At 34.9% G+C, this 24,635-nt stretch overlaps 1 protein-coding gene across 1 annotated transcript in view; it reads left to right on the top strand.

Annotated features, from left to right (window-relative positions):
- LOC103603849 (chromosome unknown open reading frame, human C11orf65) overlaps nucleotides 1–21,852 on the top strand; it is a 42,704-nt gene extending 20,852 nt beyond the window's left edge. The window contains exons 3-6 of the mRNA XM_008588439.1: nucleotides 11,745–11,798; nucleotides 12,122–12,322; nucleotides 13,356–13,486; nucleotides 21,678–21,852. Of these exons, the coding sequence (XP_008586661.1) occupies nucleotides 11,745–11,798; nucleotides 12,122–12,322; nucleotides 13,356–13,486; nucleotides 21,678–21,852 (561 nt within the window). The remainder of the gene's footprint in view (nucleotides 1–11,744; nucleotides 11,799–12,121; nucleotides 12,323–13,355; nucleotides 13,487–21,677) is intronic.
- Nucleotides 21,853–24,635: the final 2,783 nt, after the last annotated feature.

Genomic DNA, 24,635 nt, shown 5'->3' with positions numbered 1-24,635 from the left:
TTAAGGAAGTTCCGTTCTATTCCTATTGAGCTAAAAAAATATATATATATATGTATATTTTTAAATTCAAGAATGGAGGTTAAATTTTATGAGAAGGGACTGACTGGTTAGCTCAGTTGGTTAGATCATTGTGCTGATAACACCAAGGCCCAGGGTTTGATCCCCTTACCAGCCACCTCCCCGCCACACCTCCCCCCACAAAAATTTATGAAAGTTTTTTGCTTTAATTGAGATATTCTGCTGTTCTGATTTTTTTGTTTAAATGTTAAATCTTAGCATTTCTAGAATACACACATTTTGGTTGTGAGGTCTTATCCTTTTTAAATATCACTGAATTTAGTTTGCAGATATTTAACATTTTTGTACCTATGTTTATGCAGAACATGTAATTTACTTTCTCATACCATCTGTCAGAATTAGCTGGTGTCAAATTTAGCTGGCCTTCTCAAGTTGGGAAATGTTCTTTGTCGGTTTATTTTCTGGATTCTTTTTTTTTTTTACATCGAGTGTTACTTCTTTAAATGTAGGGATTTGCCAGCGAAGCCATCTGTGCCGGAAGTTACCTTTGTGGAAAAATTTTAAATTACAAATTCAATTTATAGTTTTAGGTCTGTTGCTATGTTGTATTTATTCTTGTGCTAGCTTTGATAAAGTATTTTTCCAGAAAGTTGTCCATTTTATCTAAATTTTCGAATTTATTAGCTTAAAGTTGTTCTTAATATCCTCTTATGATTTTTCTAGTCTTAGAATATTTAATATTTCTTTTTATTTCATTTCTGACATTGGTTATTTGTGTCTTCTTTATTTTTCTTAACCAATCTCATTGGGTTTTTCACTTTTATTAGTCTTTTCAAAGGACCAATTTTTGGTTTTGTTGTTCTTTATTGCTCATTCATTTCCTATTTCATTATTTTCTTTTTTTTTTTTTTTTTTTTTTTTTTTGTGACCGGTAAGGGGATCGTAACCCTTGGCTTGGTGTGGCTCACACCGTGCTCAGCCAGTGAGCGCACTGGCCATCTCTATATAGGATACGAACCTGCAGCGGGAGCGCCGCACTCTTCCGACTGAGCCACGGGGTCGGCCCCTATTTCATTATTTTCTGCTGTTTATTACTTCTTATATTTTCTTTGAATTGTATCTGCTGTTATTTTTCTAGCTTTTTGAAATGAATGCTAAATTTAGTGATTTTTCAGCCTTTTCTGATATTTGCATTTATAGCTATAAATTTTTATCTAAGCATGGTTTTAGTTACAGTTTACAAGCTTTGATATGTTATGTCATATTTTTATCATTAAATTTAAAGTATTTTTAAATTTCTATTTTGATTCTTCCAGTTATTCAGAATTGTACTTTTAAATTTCCAAACACTTGGGAATTACCAAGTTATCTTTTTATCATCAATCCTTACCTTAATTTCACAGTGATTTCAATCCTCTGTTGTCTATTTTTGTAAATTTTGTCTATACTTGAAAAGAATATGTATTCCTTAGTTATTGAGCATAGCATTGTATAGATGTCAACTAGGTCAAGCTTGTCAATTATGTTGATCAAATCTTCTGTATCTTTACTGATTATTTTTGCCTAGTTGTACTATCAATTACTGAGAGACATGTATTAAAATCTCTCACTATAATTGGAGATCTATTTTTCTGTTAGTTTAAGTATATTTGACTGTGGTTCCTAGAGGCAGGAACAGGGGAGAGGTCGATAGTGCGAGGTCAGTTAATGGATGCAGAACAACTGGATAGGAAAAATAAGTTCTATGGGTGTATGGTCAACCTGGGCATCTATAATAAACAAATATTTACTGTGTGTTGTTGAGTGGCTGGAGGAGAGGAAATCGAATGTCCTCATCACAAAGAAATGATTAAGTTTTGTAATGATGAATATGATGATTACTCTGATTTGATCATCACACATCATAGACATGTATTGATATTCAGTTCTGGTACCTCACAAATTGTATAATCAATACATTCCAATAAAAAATAAATAAATTTGAGACCGTGTTTTTTAAATGAATGCCAATTTAGGATTGTTATATCTTTCTTGTGAATTGAGCCTTCGAAGTGTCTCTCTTTCCCTCTAGTAATTCTCTTTGCTTTAATGTCCCAAATCTCTGATATTAATGTAGCCACACCAACTAATTTTGGTTATTGTTTGCATGGTATATCTTTCCCATTATTTTACTTTCAATATTCTTTTTTTTTTTTTTTGCCAGCTAGCCAGTATGGGGATCTGAACCCTTGACCTTCATGTTTCAAGGCTGTACTCTAGCCAATTGGCCAGCCCACACTTTCAATATTCTAAATCTTTATATTTTAGTTGTGTCTTTTTGTGGGCAGCATGTTTTTAGCTAACATTTTTTCATTCAGTATGATGCTCTTGTGTTTTCTTGGAGTATTTACTCCATTCACATGTAATGTAATTACTGATAGTTTGGGATGTAAATCTACCCTTTTACTATTTACCATTTGTCTCAAATGTTCTCTGTTCTTTTTCAATCCTTTACGGCCTTCTTTGGGACTGATTTTTTTGTCATCGTTACATTTTCTCTCTCTTTATTACCATTCTTTTATGCTTATCCAAGAGATTGCAACATGCATATTTGATTTATGAATATCATATGTAATCTCTTCTTAGACAATGCACTTATTTCCCTTTGTTCCCTTCTGACTTTTCTACTCTTGCTATTGTGCTTTTCATTAAATTTCTATTACTGAATCATATAGTAAGAGTATGTTTAGTTTTATAAGAAACTGCTGAACATTTTCCAAAGTGGCTGTACCATTTTGCATTCCCACCAGTAATGAATGAGAGTTTCTATTTCTCCACATCCTTGCTTGCATTTGGTGTTGCCAGTGTTTGTATTTTAGCCATCCTAAGAGGTGTGTAGATGTATGTCATTGTTTTCATTTATAATTCTGTAATTTTATAGAATGTTGAGCATCTTTTCATATGCTTATTTGTTACCTTTATATCTTCTTTGGTGAGATATCTTTACAGATTTTTTGCCCACTTTAAAATCAGGCTGTTCATTTTCTTATTGTTGAGTTTTAAGGGTTCTTTGTGTATTTTGGATACTAGTCCTTTATCAGATGCAGTGTTGCAAAGATTTTTTCCCCCAGTCTGTGGCTTGTCTTTTCATCCTCTTAGTGCCCTTTACATAGGAGAAATTTTAAATTTTGATGAAGTTCCTCCTATAATTTTTTCTTCCATGTATCATGCTTTTGGTGTTGTATCTAAAAAGTCATCACCAAACCCAAGTTCACTTAGATTTCCTTTTATGTTATCTTCTAAGAGTTCTGTAGTTTTGCATTTTACATTTTCAGTTAATGTTTGGTGAAAGGTGTAAGGTCTGTGTCTAGATTTTTTTTTTTTTTTTTTGCATGTAGATGTTCAGTTGTTCCAGCACCATTTTGTTGAAGACAGTCCTTTCTCCATTGAATTGCTTTTGATCCTTCATCAAAGATGAGTTGACTGTATTTGTGTCAGTCTATTTCTGGGCTCTCTCTTCTGTTCTATTATCTATTTGTATATTCTCTCATCAATACCACACTGTGTTGATTACTGTAGTTTAATAGTAAGTCTTGAAGTCGGATAGTCAGTCCTCCACCTCTATTGTTTTCCTTCAATATTGTGGTGGTTATTCTGGGTCTTTTGCCTTTCCATATAAAATTTAGAATCAGTTTTACAATATACACAAAATAAGTTGCTGGGATTTTGATTGGGATTGCATTGACCCTATAGATCAAGTTGGGAAGAACAGACATTTTGACAGTATTGAGTCTTCATATCCAGGTACATGGAATCTCTCTCCATTCGTTTAGATCTTCTTTGATTTCTATCATCACAGTTTTGTAGTTTTCCTCATATATATTTTTACATATTTTAGATTTATATGTATTTCACTTTTTTGGGTGCTAACGTACATGTCCTGTTGTTACTTCAAATTTCAATTGTTTATTGCTGGTATATGTTAACTTTGTATCCTCCAACATTATTTTAATTGTTTATTAGTTCCAGGAGTTTCTTTGCTGAGTCATTGGGATTTTTTACATAGACAGTCATGTCTGGGTTGCAGGATCTCGGTTCTGCTGCCCCCCCCCCACCACCCCACCCCCGCCCAGTGCTAGCCTAGCTTCCTAAGCTGTGCTTAGAGGAGTCCTGGCTTCCTGCTTCCTTCTTCTGAGACAGTAAGTCTGGGAAAACCTGGGGAGAGTGGGGTTACCCACCCATCCCCAATTCCTGGTAGAGACTGAGACTAGAGCGTCACTTAACAAAGACCCCCACAAAAAAAGACAATCATGTCATCTGTGTACAAAGAAATTTTTTTCCTTCTCAATCTCTATACCTTTAATTTCCTTGTCTTACTGCATTAACTAGGACTTCCAGTATGATGTTAAATAGGAATGACAAAGGGATATCTTTGCCTTGTTCCTAATCTTAGTAGGAAAGTATCTAGTTTCTCACCATTAAGTGTGATGTTAGCTGTATGTTTCTTGTAGATATTCTTTATCAAATAGAGGAAGTTTCCCTCCACTCCTAGTTTGCTGAAGTTTTGATCATGAATGGGTGTTCGATTTTGTCAAATGCCTTTTTTGTATCTTCTAATATGAACATTTGTTTCTTCTTCTTTAGCCTGTTGATGTAATATAATAATGTCCTTGCATACTTGGACTAAATCCCACTTGGTCGTGGTGCATAATTACTTTTATTCATTGTTGAATTTTATTTGCTAATATTTTTTGAGGATTTTTGCATTTGTGTTCATGAGAAATACTGGTCTGTAGTCTTCCTTTCTTGTTATGTCTCTGGTTTTGGTATTAAGGTAATACTAGCTTCATAGAATGTATTAGCAAGTATTCACTTTGCTTCTATTTTCTGGAAGAGATTACAGATAATTAGTATACTTTATTCCTTAAATGTTTGGTAGAATTCACCAGTGAACTCATCTGGCCTGTTGCTTTCTGTTTTGAAAGGTTTTTTTTTTTTTAAAGATGACCGGTAAGGGGATCTTAACCCTTGACTTGGTGTTGTCAGCACCACGCTCAGCCAGTGAGCGAACCGGCCATCCCTATGTGGGATCCGAACCCAGGGCCTTGGTGTTATCAGCACCGCATTCTCCCGAGTGAGCCACGGGCCGGCCCTGAAAGGTTTTAATTATTGATTCAATTTCTTTAATAGAGATAATCTATTTAGATTGTCTATTCCTTCTTGTGAATTTTGGTAGATTATGTCTTTCCAGGAATTGGCTCATTTCATCTAGGTTATCAAATTTCTGGGCATAAAGGTATTTAAAAAAATTTGTTTATTATCCTTTTAGTTTCCATGGAATCAGTAATAATGAGCCCTCTCTTATTTCTGATATTAGTAATTTGTATCTTCTCTCTTTTTTTCTTAGTTACCCTGGCCAGAAGCTTATCAATTTTATTGATCTTTTCAAACCAGCTTTTTGTTTCTTTGATTTTCTCTATTGATTTCTTGTTTTCAATTTCATTATTTCTGCTCTGATTTTTATTATTTATTTTCTTCTGCTTACTTTGGATTTAATATTTGCTTTTCATAAGTTTTTAAGTTAGAATTTTAGATTGTTAATTTCAGTTCTTTCTTGTTTTCTAATATATGCATTCAATACTATAAATTTTCCTCTAGGCACTCTTTCTGCTGCATCCCACAAATTTTGATAAGTTGTATTTTTACTTTGTTTAGTTCAAAATATTTTAAAATTTCTCTTGAGACTTCTTATTTGACCTATTTATTTAGAAATGTGTTTAACTTCCAAGCTTGAGTGTTTTTCAAGGGTTCAGATCCCCTTACCAGCCAGCTGCCAAAAACAAGAACAAGTGTGGGGGTTTTCCAGCTATTTTTACTGATTTCAAGCTTAATTCCATAGATATATGAGAGCATACTTTGTATGACTTTTATTCTTTTAAATTTGTTAAGGTGTGTTTTATGTCCCAGAATATGGTCTGTCTTGCTAAATATTCTGGGTGAGCTTGAGAAGAACGTGTAATATGCTGTTGTTGGATGAAGTGGTCTGTAAATGTCAATTAGATTCAGTTGAATGATGGTATTGTTCAGTTCAATTATGGTCTTACTGATTTTCTGCCTGCTGAATCTGTCAATTACTGATTAAGGGGGTTTTAAATCTCCACTTATAGTAATGGATTCCTCTGTTTTTCCTTGCAGTTCTATCAGTTTTTGCATCAGATATTTTGCTGCTCTGTTGTTAGGTGCATACACATTAGGGATTGTTATGTCTTCTTAGAGAATTGACCACTTTAGCATCATGTAATGCTCCTCTATAACCCTGAGTCTTCCTTGCTCTGAATTCAGCTTTGTCTGAAATTAATATAGCTGCTCAGCTTTCATTTGATTAGTGTTAATATAGTATATCTTTCTCCATTTTTTTCTTTTAATCTATCTTCATCTTTATATTTAAGATGGGTTTCTTGTACACAACATATAGTTGGGACTTGTTTTTAGCCATTCTGAGAGTCTCTGCTTTAATTGGTATATTTAGACCATTGACATTTAAAGTTATTGTTATAGTTTGATTGTTATTTACTGTATTTGTTACTGTTTCCTATTTGTTGCCCTTGTTCTTTCTTTTGTCTTCCACTATTTTTCTGCCTTTTCTGGTTTTAACTAAGCATTTTATGATTCCATTTTCTCTCCTCTCTTAGCATATCAATTGTACTTCTTTTTTACTTTTTTTATTGGTTGCCTTAGAGTTGGCAGTGAACATTTACAACTAATTTAAGTCCACTTTAAGTAACACTATTCTACTAAATGAAATTTCCCATAATCTCTCATAAGCTTAGGAGACAAAGTCATGCTACAAGGAATGGACCTGCCTGAAACACACAGTCTATCTCCCACTCCAAAAATATTTGTCATATTTTGATTCTTCAGGGAGTAGAAAAGAATTAAACTTAGATCTTCTTAAGAGTATAACTGAATGTCCCATAGCCTTTCATGTTTGAGGAGATAGACACCTGCCAGGATCTTTTATAACAGCCCAAGGACCACATCTGAGAAACAGAAAAACAAAAAATGGGCATACCAGATGTGGATTCCAAATTTGACCCAGCTCAATCTCCGATTGGATTAACATGATCAGTACCTCACTCTGACTGACTAAAAGAGGAAGTGTAAATCCTTTCTAGTGAAGCCTCTACAGTTCTTTTATCTGTAGTGTCAAATATACAATAAAAAATAACTAGACATGTAAAGATGCAGAAGAATGTGATCAAGAAGAAAACCCAGACCATATAATTCAACCCACTAATGATCCAGGTACTAGAGTTAGCATGTAGGACTTCAGAAAATCTGTGATTAATATTTTTTTAAATGAAAGAAAAGATGGACAAAATGGATGGTAATATGGAGAATTCCAGCAAAGTACTGGAATATATAAAGAAGAAGCAAATGAACATTCTAGAACTAAAATTATCATCTATGGAATTAGAAATGTGTTGGATGGATTTAACAGAAAATTGGCATTAGCCAAAGACAGGATTACTGAACTGAAAGACGGGTTAACAGACAATATCCAAACCTCAGCTCAGGAAGAAAAATAATGGAAAAAAATAACAGAAAGTAACACAGTCCAGAGGCCTACCATACATGTAGTTGGAGTCTCAGAAAGAGAGAAGACATAGAATGGGGCAGAAGCAATATTTGAAGAGATAATAGATCAAAATTACCAAAATTAATTAAAGAAATCAACCCATATTTTTAATAAGTGGTGTATTATAAACAACATAAATACAAAAAAGGCCATATACCTGGGCATATCACAGCCAAACTCCAAAGAAACAAAGACAAAGCTACAATCTAAAAAACAGATAGAGGGGGGGGAAATATTAGGAAAGCCAGAAATAATGGGAATTGCATCTTTTGTGTTTTGAAAGAAAAAAGAAACTTGTCCACCTGAAATTTTATAACAGTGCAAAAAAAAATCAAAGTAGAAGCAAAGTAATGATATTTTCAGACAAACAAAAGCTGAGATAATTAATTGCCAACAAACTACATTAAGAAGAAAATCAAAGAGAGTTCTTGAAGGAAAATTCTTTCAGAAGGGAACAAGAATTATAGGAATAAAGAACATTGGAAAGGGTAAATATATGTTGAAATAGAAATGAATATTGACATTTTAAAACAATAATGTCTTGGGTTTATGACATTTATAGAAGTAAAATATATGACAGTAATAACACAAAGGCTAAGAGGGAAGTAAAAGGAGTTAACCTGTTACAAGATTTTTGCATTGCTTAGAAAGTGGTAACAGTACAGTAATAAGTCAAGTATGCACATTGTACTCTCTAGAGTAACTGTTAAAAAAACATAAAAAATATATTAATTAAAAGCTAATAGATGAGAAAATGTGTAATATTAACAATTACTTGATTAATCCAAAGGAATGCAGGAAAGGAGAAATAATGGAATGAAAAACACGTGGGAAAAATAAAAAACAAAGCAAGATGGTAGACTTTAGCCCAAGTATATCAGTAAGGCCTAACCCTTATTTAGCTATCTATATTAGTAAGCATATAAATAATTATATAAATTTTATATTGAAAATTTAAGTCCAAATAATTATTATTAAATATATTAAATATAATAATTACTAAATGAAATGTACATAGACTAAATAACCCACATAAAAGCAAAACTTATCAGACTGACCAAAAACCTATCTATACCTTATTTTTCAGGCATACTTTAAATATAAGGGCACAGAAAAATGAAAAGTAAAAGGCTGGAAAAAGATACATCATACAAACTTCAGTTAAAAGAAAGCTGGTATCATTATGTTAATATCAGACAAATTAGGCTTTAAGGCATAAGGTACTGTGAGATATAAAAAGGGACATTTGGGGCCGGCCCGGTGGTGCACTGGAGAGTGCGCCGTTTGGGAGCGTGGTGGCGCTCCCACCGAGGGTTCGGATCCCATGTGGAGACCGGTTCCCGCTCACTGGCTGAGCGCGGTGCGGGCGCAACACCGAGGGTTGCGATCCCGTTGCCGGTCAGTAAAAAAGAGACAAAAAGGGGGAAAAAAAGGACATTTGATAATAATAAAAGAGTCAACAGAAAAATATAACAATCTTAAATGTGTAAAGCGAAAATTGGCATAATTAGAAGAAATATAATCTTCAATCATACTCAGAGATTTTTACACAGATCTCTTGATAATTGATAAACAAGCAAGCAAAAAAAATTAGTACAGATATAGCAGATTTTAACATCTTTTTTTTCATTTTAACATCTTGATCTAATTGATATGATATAGAACCCTACAGCCAACACTACAAAATATCTAAAGTTCTACAAAACTAATGTTTTCTTTAAATTAAGTGCACAGTAAATGTTTCCCCAAACAGATCACATGGTGGGATTTAATGCAAGTCTCAACAAATGTAAAAGAATTGAAACCATAGAGAATATTCTCTAGTCCCAGTAGAATTAAACTAGAAATCAATAACAGAACAGAAACAGAAAACCACCAAATTTTTACAAATTAAGCACATGAAATTAAATAATCCATGTGTTAAAAAAGAAAATTAGAAAATATTTTATGCTGAGTGATAATGAAAATATTACATCAAAACTTGTGGGATGCAGCTAAAGTAGAGCTTTTAGCCCATTCTGTGCTGCTATAACATAATATCTGAGTCTGGGTAATTTATAAAGAACAGAGATTTATTTCTTACAGTTCTGGAGGCTGAGAAGTCCAAAGTCAAGTGGCCCAGATCTGGCAAGGGCCTTCTTGCTGCTTCATCCGTGCAGAAGATAGAAGGACAAGAGAGCACACACATGAGAGAGAGAGAGACAGAGAGAGAGTAAACATGCATGCAAGAGATCAAACTTACAGCCTCGAGCCCTTTTATAACTGGCATTAAACCATTCATGAAGGTGGAGTTCTTGTGACCTAAACACCTCCCATTAGGCCTGCTTTTGGGGGGACACATCCCACAAACCATAGCAAGCTCAGAGGGAAATTTATAGCTCTAAATGCATACATTAACTAAGTTTGTACCTCAAGGTAGAAAAGATAAGCAAATTGAACCCAAAGAAAGTAAAATGAAATAGTAAAGATAAAATCAGACATCAATAGAACATAGAAGTAAAATGGGGAAAATAAAGCCAGTTAGTTCTTTGAATAGGTTAATACAATTGATAAACCACTAGGAGGACTGATATATCTGAATGGCTAATAAGCATATGCAACAGTGCTTAACATGGTTAGTCATAAGAAAATTCACATTCAAACTACAATGAACTACCATTATAACCCCACCAGAATCACTAAAATTAAAAAGATTGACAGTACCAAGAATTGATAAGTATGTGGACCAACCAGAAGTCTCATATATTGGTGGTGGATGGTAAATTGGTACACAAACTTTGGAAAACTCTTTGGCAGTCACTAGTATAGCTAATTGTACATATGCCCCATGACCTCTCATATTTTATTCCTGGGTACATAACCAGGAGAAATGAATGCTATAACCCACCCAAAGACATGAACAATAATGTTCACAGCAGTTTTATTCATAATAGCCCCAAACTAGAGACATATAAAATATTCAATAATAATAGAGTAGATAAATAAATCGTGGTATATTATATGATGGAATACTTGATAGCAATGAAAAAGAACTAACTGCTGCTCTATGTTACTACATGGATGAGTCTCACAGATTCACCACAGATTCACGTTGAGAAAAAAAAAAAAAAGCCAGGCACAAATGACTACATACTGTATAATACCTTTTGTATAAAGTTCAAAAGCTGGCAAAAGTAATCCGCGGTGATAAAGGGATTTTTGGAGAATATTGGCTGGGAGAGAAATAAGAAAATCAACTGAGATGCTGAAAGTGTTTGGTATTTTGATGCATGGAGATGTCATGGGTATATATACATATGTAAAAATTCATTAAATTGTACTCTTAAAATGTGTCTACTTTAACTTTAGTGAAAACATATACATATGTATGTAAGTATAGTGTTATAGTTCTAATATGAAAAAATATGTTGTATAACAGGATCTCAAACTTCTTACTTGAGTTTGTAACATTTTTAGTCAGGAGAAAATTATTCTGCAAAACTAATGTTGTCTTTCAGGCTTTATAGACTGAATAATTTAGGATAACGTCTGTTTTCTCATCTAAAACCTAATATTATCAGGAGACAAGGTTGAACTGCTTTCTTATAAAGGACCAAGATATTTTTTTCTACTTTCCATTTGGTGCAGGGTACTAAAATTTGGAAGACCTTTTATACACAATTCTTACAGAATTTTAAACAAAGATTTTTGATTTAACAAAAGCTAGTTAGGAAAGGTCATTTGGGGTTGAACTTAAGTTGACCAGTCACAATTGTTGTCTCTAAATTTACCTGTGAGATAATATTTTATATGTAAATCATGTATTTGAGGACTTATTTAAAACTTCCACTTTATGAATATAACAAATCAGTTGGCTTTTACTTTTATATATTGCATAGAAAGAAAACAGTTTGGTATAATTATTCCAGTTATATTTTAGTTACTGGTGTCCATAAGAAACTAAGTCCTTAGCTTTTAAAATACTTTCTAACTTAATTATTTGAGGTCTGTTCACCTGACCTATTTCATGAATAATCAATATTCAGCAACTATTTTAAAATTTATTTTAGAGTGAGAAGTAGTGAATTGGTACATACAGAATGTTGAAGAGTAATATATTTTCTTCTAGGCAGAGCTTCTAGATGCTGCTGCTGGCATTCATGTGCGATTCAGATTAGGTGGAGTAAGTATGGGTGAATTCTTATTTAGTAGTCTTTTTTTATATATATATATATATATTTTTTTTTGTGTGACCGGTAGGGGATTGCAACCCTTTGTGGCGCCCACACTGCGCACCGGCCATCCCTATATAGGATCTGAACCCGCGGAGGGAGTGCTGCTGCGCTCCCAAGCGCCACACTCTCCCAAGTGCGCCACGGGGCCGGCCCTTATTTAGTAGTCTTAAAGCACATTTATGTGAAGTTTAGAAGATATAATTTTTAAAAAATGTAAGCCATTTTTATAATTATTACATTACAATGGTCCTTTGAACTTTTCCATCTACAGGTTAAATTTCCACCTAATATATACTATAAAATATTTACTCAGAGACATATTGAAGATCTGTGTGCTAACAGCCCTAGAGATTACACAAAACTTCCAGCAAAGCATGCATCTCATAATAAAAGTGATCATCTTGAGGAAGAAGGTCGTAGTGGCTGGTATCGTCGTATAGAAAACAATGGCTGGAGGCCTGTTTCTGATAGAGTAAGAAAAGAAAAATCTTAATAATTTTTATCTTACATATTTAGAAACCCATTTGTCTTATTTTCTAAAATTATTTTTTAAAAGAATAAATCCTAGTAATTTAATTGATAAAATTCGCTTAAGTTTCTACTCTGGGGCTACTAGTAATACTTGAAGGTACAGCAATTTAACTTTTTTTTCTTACGTTTACTTCTACTTTTATTTTAATAATCAGCTTTGAATCTGGGCCATCTTTAGACACCTCTGGTACTCAGCAGATTATATACTCAGTATATAGACTATAGAATGTGGTATGTCAAATATACTAAGTATGGAAAGTAAAAATGTGAATTCATTCAACAAACTTTAGTGCATATCAATCATGTGTCAGGTATTGTTCTAGATCCAGCTGTACAATGGTAGAAAAGACATAGTCCTTTCTCTCAAGTAGTTTGCTTTTTAATTAGGGAGAAAGTCAAGTAAACAGAATAATTCAGTACAATGCAGTAAATGTGTTAAGTGATTTAATAGAAGCAGATACATAGTGCTGATGACGGGGGGTAGGGGGGCCTAGCAAACTCTCCTTGTTATCTAGTGTGTGGGGGGGGGGCAGGGGAGGAGGAATGAATTGGAAGTGAGAAAATAGGTGATCAGTTAGGTGAAAGTGTCATACAGAGGAAACCACAGTCTTGGGACAGGATAGAGGGACTTAGGTATTTCCGGAGAGTGCCTGTACTCTGAGAATTAAAGTCATCAAAAGCCAACAGCACTAAGAATAAATCAGGTCTATTCATGTGAGCAGATGAGACACTCTTAGACTATGTCTATTCATTTATTCATTTAATACACTAGTACTTTTTTCAGTCTTTCTGTAGCATCTGCTTCTGAAGGTTCAATGTATTACTCACCCATCACTTAGAATACTTTAAAAGGGTCTGTCTTCTCCCCTATTCCTATCTTGGCCTATTCCTACTGAACACACACAGAAGTTCTTGTCTATAGCCAGAAAATCAATATTTCAACATTTTGTATATTCACTTTTGTTTCTCAATAGTTTTGGGTATCTACTGACCATGTAGAGGTGGAAGACAAAAAGGAAAGTGAATTCCATTTTTCAAAACTGAAGAGAAGGCAAGATTTGGATAAGAAAAGAAAAATTAGAAAAATAGAATGGATGAGGCAAATGTAAGTTGATGAAATACTTAGACTTACTAGGAAAGTATATAGTATTTTGGGAAAAAAACAAATTTGGAGAACATACACTATCTAATTTCAAGACTTACAAAGCTAGTGTAATCATGATATGGTGGTACTGACATTAAGTTAGACATATATGTCAATGGAACAGAATATAAATTTGTGAAATAGACCCACACATATATTGGTAACTGATTTTCAACAAAGGTGCCAAGGAAATTTAAGGAAAAGATCATCTTTTGTAAAAATTGATTATTCAAATGCAGAAAAATAAATCTTGACTCTTATCTCACATCATATATAAAATTAACTCAAAAAAGATTATAGATCTAATTATAAGAGCAAAAATCAAAAAAATCTAAAAGTAACCAAAGAAGAAAATCTTAGTTACCTTCATTCTGGCAAAGATTTCTTAAGAAGAAGGCATTAAATATAAAAGAAAAATTGTTAAATTGCACTTCATCAAAATTAAAAGCATTTGCCCTTTGAACAAATAAAAATAAAAATGCAAGCCATAGATAGGGATAAACATTTGCAAACTATACAAGGGTGCTACAAAAAGTTCATAGAAAGATTAGTACTATCTTTTAATTCTATTTTTCCACAAACTTTTTGAAGTACCCTCATATATCTGAAAAAGTTCTTGAGTCTAGAATATAAACTAAAACAAAAAAACTCTCGAAACTCAAATGATCAGAAGATAATCTAATTAAAAAATGAGCAAAAGATTTGAACAAACACTACATCAGTGAAGATATATGGATAGCAAATTAGCACAACTCATGATGTTAGTCATTAGGCAAGTACAAACTAATATGATGATGAGATACAACTACATACCCACTAGAATGGCTAAAATAGTCTGCCACACCAATTGCTGGCTAAATACAAACTGGTACATCCACTTCAGAAAATAGTTTGTCAGTTCTTTTTACAAGTTAACACACCTATTGTTCAATCCAGCCATTCCACCCTTAGGTATTTACTCAAGAGGAAAAAAAAATATATCCACAGAAAATTGTATATAAACATTCATAGCAGGTTTCTTTGTAATAGCCAAAGCCCAGAAATAGCGCAAATGTTCATCAACAGGCAAGTAGATAAACAGACAGTGGTATATCTACACAAAGGAAAGTCAGCAGTACAAAGGAGTGAACTATTGATACACATAACAACATGGATGAATCTCAAAATGATGATGCTGAATAAAAGAAATCAGTCAAAAAGGACATTCTATATGATTCCATTTACTTAAAATTCGAGAAGATACAAACAAATCTAGAGTGACACAAAGCAGATCAATAGTTATCTGGAGATGGGGGAAAGGAGAGAGGGAAGGATTACAAAGGGGCACAGGAAACTTTGGGTGTGATGTATATATTCATTTTTTATTGTAGTGATGGATCCACAGGAGTATACATACGTCAAAACTGCAAATTGTACAATTTAAATATCTGTAGTTTATTGTACATCAATTATACCTCGATAAAGTTGTAAAACATTTTTTTTAAAGAGCATGTGCAAACAGAAGACAGTCATGGAAGCTTTGTAGTAGTTCTTCATCTCCTGGAGTTGCAGGATGACTTGAGGACAAGCCGGGGACCAGTTGCAACAGTCACAGGGTTATAGCACATGCCGTACAACCAAATGCTCTACCCTGCTAGGTCTTCTGCACTAAATTAGGGCACTAGTGGGGAAGAAGTAGAACCCTCAGACCTGGCATGAGGACATTTGGGCAGATGTAGACAAGGCTAGGAACCTTGAACCTCCAAATTCCCTTGGTGGTGGAAGAAGCCCTTGCTCCCCCTTTTGTGGGAAGCAGCCCTTCTCTGCCTTTCAGTGACTGCACGATGCAGTTGCCACACACACTTATGCTGATTCTCCTCACGATTCTACCACCACCACTTCTCACTGCTTCCAGCCCACAATGTCCTTGTATCTCAGGACAGCCCAGACAGACAGGTAGAGATCTACTCCAGAAGGAGATGGCTTATAAACCAGAAGAGGTACAAGAACTTACAAATCTATATTGACAGAAACCTTGGAGGCATTGTGCGAGGGTAGATTCTAAGGTTTGTTAGATCAAAAGTTGATTGGGCTGAACTTATTGATATGGCCACACTCACTTGGGATTATGGATTTAATGTGTCGGCTTGAGTATCCAGAAATTATGTTAATAGTCAGTTAGGTTAGCTAATCAAAGCCTGAACTCATCCAAAGCTCTACTGTTAACAAATGCCTGAACTTCTCTGATATACTGTAAAAAAACGATTTCTAAGGACTTGGGAGAATGTGTGTTTCTGTTATGTGTAATCTCTCAGCCACCCACTAGCCATTACCCCAGGAAGGTCCCAGGAATATCCTCTCATCAAGTTATTAAGAAATGGCTGGGTGAGGAGAGCAGCAGAGTTTTTGGCAAACTGTGGTTTATAAGGCTGGATATGACAGTGGGGAAAGCTGCAATGGAATTGGTTCCTTTAGTTCACTGGGAATAATGGAACTTTGAAGTGGTAGAGGTCAGGTGGTAACACATATTGCAGCTAGGCTTCTAGATGTGGTTTCTTTAATGGAGCAAATGAACACAGCGCCTGGCACCTGTTATACTGCTATTGACCTGGCAAATGTGTTCTTTCCCATCCCGATCACTAAGCAAGAAAAGAAGCAGTTTGCAATTATATGGAAAGAAGAGTGAATCTTTACATCTTACTCTCAGAGCTGTATCAGTTTTCCTGCTCTAGTCTCCAGGGTCTTACACATCTCGATTCCCACAGAATATCATGCCTGTTTATTGTATTGATGACCTAATACTAATTGGATGTGGTGAACAGAAAAAAACAGCTCCCTGGATGGCTTAGTAGGACAAACGCATACTAGAAGGAGGGAGATAAACTATGTAAAAAGTTAAGAGCCTGCCATGTAGCTGAAGCTTAAACACATTTTGGGATATCTTTTCAAAAGTGAGAGACTAGTTGCTGTACCCTGCACCACCCCCCTTGAAGAGGCACAACACTTAAAGGACCTCTCTTGATTTGGGAGGTAATATATGACACACTTGGGCATGCTGCTCCAGTCCATTTACTAGGTGACCTAATAAAGCCACCAGGCTCCAGTGGAACATGGAGCAAAAAAGAACTCTGTAGCAGGTCCACAGTGTGTTCAAGCTGCCCTAAAACTTGGGCTTTATGACCCAGAGTTCCCAACAAGTATTGTAAATGTCTGTGGCACAGTGAAATACTGTCTGGAGCTTCTAGAGTCCTAATAGGAGAATCGCAATACAGACCTGTAGGGTTTAGGAATAAGGTAATGAATACCCTCCTCTGCCAAAAACTGTTCTCCATTTAAAAATCAGTTTCCAGGCTTGCTACCAGGACCTGGTAGAGACTGGATACTTGACTATAGGTTGCCAAATACTATGTGATTGTGAACTGACCTGGGTTTTGTATAATCCACTGGATAAAAGAGATTATACAGCATTGTTTCAGAATAAAATAGATGTGGTTTATATGAGACTGGGTCTGAGAAAGTTCAGAAAGCCCAAGTAAGCTGCATGAGCTGTCACTCAGACTCCTTCAACCACTACTCATGCTCCATTGCCTCCACATCATCTCAGTATCTTTGGCCTTGACAAGAGTCCCCTATGACAAGTTAACAGAGGAGGATATATTGGGCCTACAATGGATCTGCACCGGATGCTGGCACAATCCAAGAATGGACAGTCACTAGATTACAAACCCTCAGTTAGCCCAGAAAATGGCCAAAGGATAGATATCCTTCCAGTGGGCACAACTTTAGGTGGTACATTTGGTTTTTCACTTCATGTAGAAGGGGAAATAGTATGGATCTTATTGACTGTGGGCTAATAGTTTCTTAATAGATCAGCATTTAGAAAGAATAAAATTGGAAAATTGGTGACTAGGTCGGAGGAGAGGTATATTCAGAATGGGCACAAAGGTCATTCATGCCCCATGTGAATGCCCTCCAAAGGGCTTACATGAGGCAGACAGCTCTTAGTAATCAGATGGACAAGATGATCCTATGGATGTCAACTTTTTCCCCTGGTAACCTCAGCAGTTTCACCATGGAGCTATGTACAAAGTGGCCATGGTCACAAGGGTGGAGACTGTATACAGACTCAACAACATGGTTTTTCCCTCACCAAGGCTGTTCTGGTTATAGTCACAGCTGATTGTAGAGCAAAAGACATTGCTTTGCCCCCAGCAATGAGATATACTGGCTAGCTGGTGGTGGGCTGATCATGTTGGATACTTCCCATATACAGGAAGCATCCCTTTGTCCTCACAGTGATAGACAAATATTATAGACATAAACTATTTCTCAGCCTGCATTACTTCTGTCAGCAGCACTATTCATTACAGAATGCTTTATCCATCATTTTATTTCATACGCCATTGCCTCTACCAAGGGGGGGGGACCCATTTACAGCAAAGAAAGTGTGAGCTCAGAACAACAAAATTCACTTGCCATATGTGCCATCACCTAGAAACAGCTGGCTTTGACAGAATGGTGGTATGACTTGCTGAAGCTCAGTCACAGTAACAGCTGGGAGACACCACCTAGTGACAGGCCAATGCACATGAATAATCTTCTATTTTATTTCTTTTTTCTTTCCTATGTTTATTTACCCTTGAAACATTTCTCATCCATAACTGAGCTCTGTATTTCTAATTATATGGACATTTCTATCTCAAACTCAATAGGTCCCAAACTGAGTTTCATATCTTCCCCATTATAAAAGTTGTTTTTTCCTCAGTATTTCTCCTGGTCTGTTTATGACACCATCATTTACCCAGTCATCCATGCCAGAAATGTAGGGATTGTCCTACACTTCTTACTCTTCATAAGCTCCTACATGTAATCTGTCATCAAGTCCTATTAATTCTACTTCCAGAGTATCTCTCAAATCTGACATTTTCTTTCATTCTCTACTGCATCATTTCAGAATGTTTCATCTATACTTTATCTGCTGAATCCATCTTTTAGTTGGTCTCCTTCTCTTTAATCTCTTCCTCATCTCTGTACAAACACTGAAGTGATGTTTCTAAAACACAAATAAGTAAAATCAATTCCTTACCTAAAACATGTTAAAGACTCCCCATTACCTACATCCCACATAATATCCCCCCTCTTTGCTGGCAACAACATCTTCATCTTTTAATACTTTGTCCAAATATCTCCTGAAGCTTTCCCTGACTTACACAGGCACTTCTTTTTGAGGTGCCCTGTGGATCTTTTTATATATTCAGTTGTCACATTTTTGCAACTATCTGTTTATTTGCCTGCCTCCTCCACCAGACTTTGAGCCCCTACAGAACAGGGTCTCTGTTCTGTTTATTAGCACAGAACCACAGATATAAGTTGATGCTTAATGAGTACATGTTGCTTGTAGAATGAATGAAAGAATGAAAAAGTGAATGAATGAATGAATTCTTATGACTGGGTGTTATGTTTCCTTTTTGTAGGGTTGCAAGGGATGAATGAGAAATTTTACTGTGTGTGCTTTGTTCACTGATGGCATTTAAACATTCTTCAATTTATTGCTGAGAATTAACAATTAACAAATCAACAAAATTTTGATATTTTTGTTTTAAACCCTGGTCTTACTAAAAGAATTCTGGTTTTAAATCCTGTACCTTCCTGTGTCCTATAGATATTAGCTCTCCTTGACCTCCTTTGCAATTTAAGCTTTGATTCTTCCTAGGTCTTTGTATTTTAACTTCTCTCCCTGTTGTAAAATTCAGACAAACATTTCTTATGATGTTCTTTCCTTTAAATTTCCTAGTTTAGAAAGAATATGATACCATTTGAAAGTGAATACAACTAAAAATATATTGCAATATTACCTATAAAGCCAAATTTTATATTGTTTTTGTTTTCTTTTTAAAAATCACTAGTTTATTTATAAAACAAGTTAGGATTATTATAGTGTGATCTTTATTTCTGCTCACTATTATATTTGAAATACTGTTCCTACGTATGGTAACCTGTTATTATTTATCACTATTTAGACCACTTAACTATAATAGTAACTAATTTTAGAAGAGTTCAAAACCTAAGAATTAAATTACAACTATTATAATTCCCTTAAAAACAAAGCACTTTTTATATTTCCCTGATAAGAAAAGAAATAGATATCTGAATGGTTGTATGTCACTGTTGAAAAAAGAAAAAAAGGATATCATTCAGGGTTCAAAATCTAATCTTGTTTGTATATTTAGAAAGGTAAAACATGGAGGAACTCATAAAAAATGCTTTTACCTCCAGCCTTCTAATTTCTAAATGCATTTTTGTTATGACATGGGCATTAGTTCAATAACTGTGTGCCAGTGGGTACCATTACTCATTTATTAATTTACTCATTTACTTAATACATGTCTATTAAGTGCCTATTATGTTCAGGGAACAGAGTATAGAGTAGAAGATTACAAGTTCCATGAGGTTAATTTCATCACTGTACAAACACATAGCACTTTGCAAACGGTGGACACTCACTAGATACTTATTAAAGAAATAAGTGAATGAAAAACTATAGAAAAATTAAGAAGTCATACTTTCTTACCATTTTTTGCTCTTAATAACGTATAAATTGAGTCATGTTCCTGCTTCTATAAAATGCAATTGCTCTCATGGGTCATTTTCCACTTAAGGTCTGACCAAGCAGAAACTTCATGAGGGCAGGGATATATCTTGTCATTGTCATATCCCTACCACACAATGTTGTGTAAGCCTTCTTTTACTGAATGCTTACTCTGTGCCAGTCACTGTTGTAAATACTTTATATGGATTTACACTTCTAAACCTCTCAAGAATGCTAGGAAGAAGTAGTATTATGATTATTATTTTAAGGAGGAGGTCACAGAGGCCCAGCAGAAAGGCTAGGTTTTTTGACAAAGTTTATATAACTAGTAAATTACAGAACTGAGATTTATATACGGATAATTTGATACCAGAGTCCTGGCTTTGTATTATTACTATGCTGCTTCCTAATGAGTGCTGGATAAATTAATATGATTTCAGAATAGATTAATCTTTAAAATGGCTACCAATGTAGATCTTAAAATGAATAACCTAAAAAAATGCTATATCCCAAAGTTCTTGGTAAGGACTTAATAACTTCTCTCTACTCACACAGCTCGTGTTTGGTAGATACACTAATTTATGTGCTCAGACTAATATGAGGGTACTTCAAAAAGTTCGTGGAAAAACAGAATTAAACATTAATATGAATCTTTCCACGAACTTTTTGAAGATCCCTCAAATAAGACAGTGCTGCAGAATAAGCCTGGACTTAGAGTCAGGTTTGAATGGTAGTTCTTTTTTTGTTTGTTTGTTTGTTTTTTGTCTTTTTCATGACCCATAAGGGGATCACAACCCTTGGTGTGGTGTCGCTCACACCGCGCTCAGCCAGTGAGCGCACCGGCCATTCCTATATAGGATCCGAACCCGCAGCAGGAGCGTCGCTGTGCTCCCAGCGCCACACTCTCCCGAGTGCGCCACAGGGTCGGCCCTTGAATGGTAGTTCTGATACATATTTATTTCCTACACGATCTTGAACAACTTCATAACTTCTCCAAATCTCAATTTCTTCATCCCTAAATGGGGAATAAAAATAGCTGCTACAAAAGGCTATTGTCTTTAAGAGAATTAAACAAGATAATGTATGAAAAGTACATGGCATAAATTCTTCCTCTCTTTTTCTTTCCTTTTTCCCCTTTCCCTCCCTCTTTCTACCTACCATTAGCCTCACAACGATGTAAAAGTTACCCAACTCCTCCAGGATTTATTTCCTCACCTATAAAATGAAAGGGCTGGTTGTTTGGTTTATAAGGTCTTTCCAGTCTGTAATTCTGTGATTCAGTGATTTAATAACTTAGTTTTTCCTTGTATCATAAAAATGCAACTTATTGAGAAGTGATTTGAAGTGAGGCCTCTTTGGTTAGTGTGGGGATTAAGCTGCTTTTCCCCTCCAACAATTCCGGCACATACAAGGATATTTCAAAAAGTTTATGGTAAAGTTCATATTATTATCTTTTAATTCTATTTTTCTATGAACTTTCTGGAGTACCCTCGTAGATCTTGGATGAAGATTTGATTTAATATGTAAATAGTTTTAATATGTAAATAGCAATAATATATGTCTCTCTTCCTTTCCTTTATTTAGGTACTACGCAGGAAGCCTGGAGGCTAAGTCAACACATCATGAAACTCTAGGTTTAATTCACACGGCAACAAAAGGGCTAATAAGAGCTATTGAAGATAGTGGGATAGATTCTGTTATGGAGTGGGAAGTGGATGAAGTGCTGAACTGGACAAATACACTGAACTTTGATGAGTAAATGCATGTTACTATTTTGGGGGAACAAGTGCAGTCATCATATATTTTTTCTTTCTAACATTTCCATTCCTATGTTGAATCTTAGCATCGCAAACAAACTCTTTCAAAACAACTGAATTTTTATTATTTCTCTAGAAAGAAAAGAATAATAATGAGGGATTAAAAAAAAGGAGTAATCCAAGAATAGGAAACAGAAAATTAGACTGAAGTGTTCTTTATTCTCAGACTTCATTTTTATGCTTTAGTCTAACTCTGCTTTGCTTGACTTTTCAGATTTAGAAACAAGTTTAAAGAACATGAAATTAATAATACAAAGAATTTCTTTAATCTATATTCCTATAGATAATTCCTTAATCTATATTTCCTATCTAATGTTTCTATGTGAGACATTAAAAACTTATAATTTTTCAGTGATATACTGTAGCTCTTGAAAAACATTTAAAAAAATTTTTTGTATGCTGGAAATTTTTTAATATTTAATATACCCATTAAGGAAATGTAAATCTAAATCCCAATGAGATACTACTTCATACCTACTAGGATGGCCATAATTAAAAAGACAGATAATAACCAGTGTAGGTGAGAATGTGGAGAAATTGGAACGCTTATGTGCTGCTTTTGAGAATGTGCAGTGGTGCAGCCACCTTGGAAAACAATCGGAAGTAGAAAAGAGAAAAATGATAAAAGGAAAGATAAAAGAAAAAGGGAAAGAATGATAGAGAAAAAGGAAAATTGGAAAACAGGGATGAAAGAAAAAAGAAGACATTGATGAGAAGGATATATTAAAGAATAGAGTGACAGATAAAAAAGGACTAAGTATCCACAGTAGATGCTCTAAAATATTTTTAAATGAGCACATAGTAAAAAGAGATTGTTGTAATTCAATAACCCCAATATCTTGTCTAGACTGTAGTACTGGGATTGCCACATTTGTGGTTTCTGGGACATTGAATAAATAGAGATGGTAATATCATGCAAGTAATGACATCCAAAGAAAGGAGCTGTGATGCCTTGCTTTTACTTTCTTTCCTAAGAGTAAAAATTGCTGGGTGGAGATGGGAGAGAAGTGAGCGAGAGGTAGAAGAGGTCCATTATAAATAAGTTTCTGAGGACAGAATAGAGAATTTTCTAAGGTGAGCTTTTGAAATCCTGCTCTGCCTTTCCCTTATAAACTTGGCTGATTCAAGTAAAACGCCAGCAAGTTTAGTGAAAGATTACAAGAACACCCAATATTCTGTATTCTATCATTACTGGAATACAACGAGAATAAAACAGTTGAATTCAAAGAGAAGAAATAAATAGGTAACTCAGTCTACATGAGACTTTCTCCACTATCATCCCCCTAATAGCCTTTTCTGGAAGGTGATAAAGATTCTTAATGGCTTTCCTTTATAAAAAAAAAAAAAATAAACCAGTAAGACATGAGGTGGTTTCTTTGTATCATATACTCTATATTGAGTGGAATGAATACACCTCTAGCTTTGATATGATGAGTAACTCTGAAAATTTTCAAAAAAATGCACATACCTCATGTTTCCAAACCGTGTACAACTTCTATCAGTTCTTCTTCTGAGTTGGATATAATCATAATTTGGCACCAACGTGGAATCTTAGAAAGCAAGATTTTCCACTGAGCCCTGGACAACAAAAACTTCAAATGGAATCTCAAGAGATTATTTGGGAATATTTCAGTAGCACTGCAGACCACAAGCACTGATAGGTAAGACCACACTGCAAAGACAACACCTTGTTTGATAAGAATTTCAGAGTTTGACATTTTTCTCTTCAGGAGAACTGGTAACCACTAATTCCTTGGAAAATATCCTTTAAAATTTATGGACAGTCCCTGCTGGCCATTAGAATGGCATAAGCTTGAACACTGATATTTGGTGATAAAAATCTGTTTCTTTCCAAAGGCTTTTGTGCTAGCCCCTTGTCTTGACACTCTCCTGGATGAAGCCATGTGCATCCTCAGATTCACATTGCAGCTATCAACTGAGTACATTATTATTAGCATTTTGAAGAATGGATAGAGCCAATTGCACTTTTAGACTCAAGGACACTAATGGTACTTTTATAGATTCCAGTATTCACAGATATGTTTCTGCATATGTGTAGAACATAAAACAATCCCCACATCACCACCCTTGCGTCACCAACAGTGCCACATGATGGCTACCATGACTGTTGCTGGCATTCATCCTAATGGATATTCAGCTGCATATTCTCCATCAAGATGGATGTCCCTCTTCCAGGATCTTCATATTTTTTCAAACTGCAAGTGAATTTTGACATATCTATCAAGCAATTCGCAGCTAGGAAATCTTAAATAATGTCCTGATATTCTATTTAACGTTGTTGCTGCTTTGTGCTCACATATGTTGTGGATAGTCTCTATTATCTGTAGCTGTTCTTTTGATTTGTAAGACATGTAGTTGTTATGTTGCCTCTCTGGCTGGAGACTTTTCCCAGACTTTTTTTTTTTAATTTTATTTATTTTATTTTATTATTTATTTATTTTTTCTTAATTTTATTTTGCCAATATACAATGTGGGTGATTATTGTGGCCCATTACCGAAACCTCCCTCCCACCTCCTTCTCCCCCCTCCCTCCCAACAATGTCCTTTCTGTTTGCTTGTCGCATCAACTTCGAGGAATTGTAGTTGTTACGTCTTCTCCCCCCACCCCGGTTTTGTGTGTGTGTGTGTGTGTGTGTGTGTGTGTGTGTGAATTTATTCATTTATTTTTAGCTCCCACCAATAAGTGAGAACATGTGGTATTTCT

Source organism: Galeopterus variegatus, unplaced genomic scaffold (genome assembly GCF_000696425.1).
Source record: "Galeopterus variegatus unplaced genomic scaffold, G_variegatus-3.0.2 Scaffold4825, whole genome shotgun sequence".
Taxonomy (NCBI): domain Eukaryota; kingdom Metazoa; phylum Chordata; class Mammalia; order Dermoptera; family Cynocephalidae; genus Galeopterus; species Galeopterus variegatus.
The sequence above is the reverse complement of the archived record's forward strand: the minus strand, read 5'-3'. Positions and strand labels throughout refer to the sequence as shown.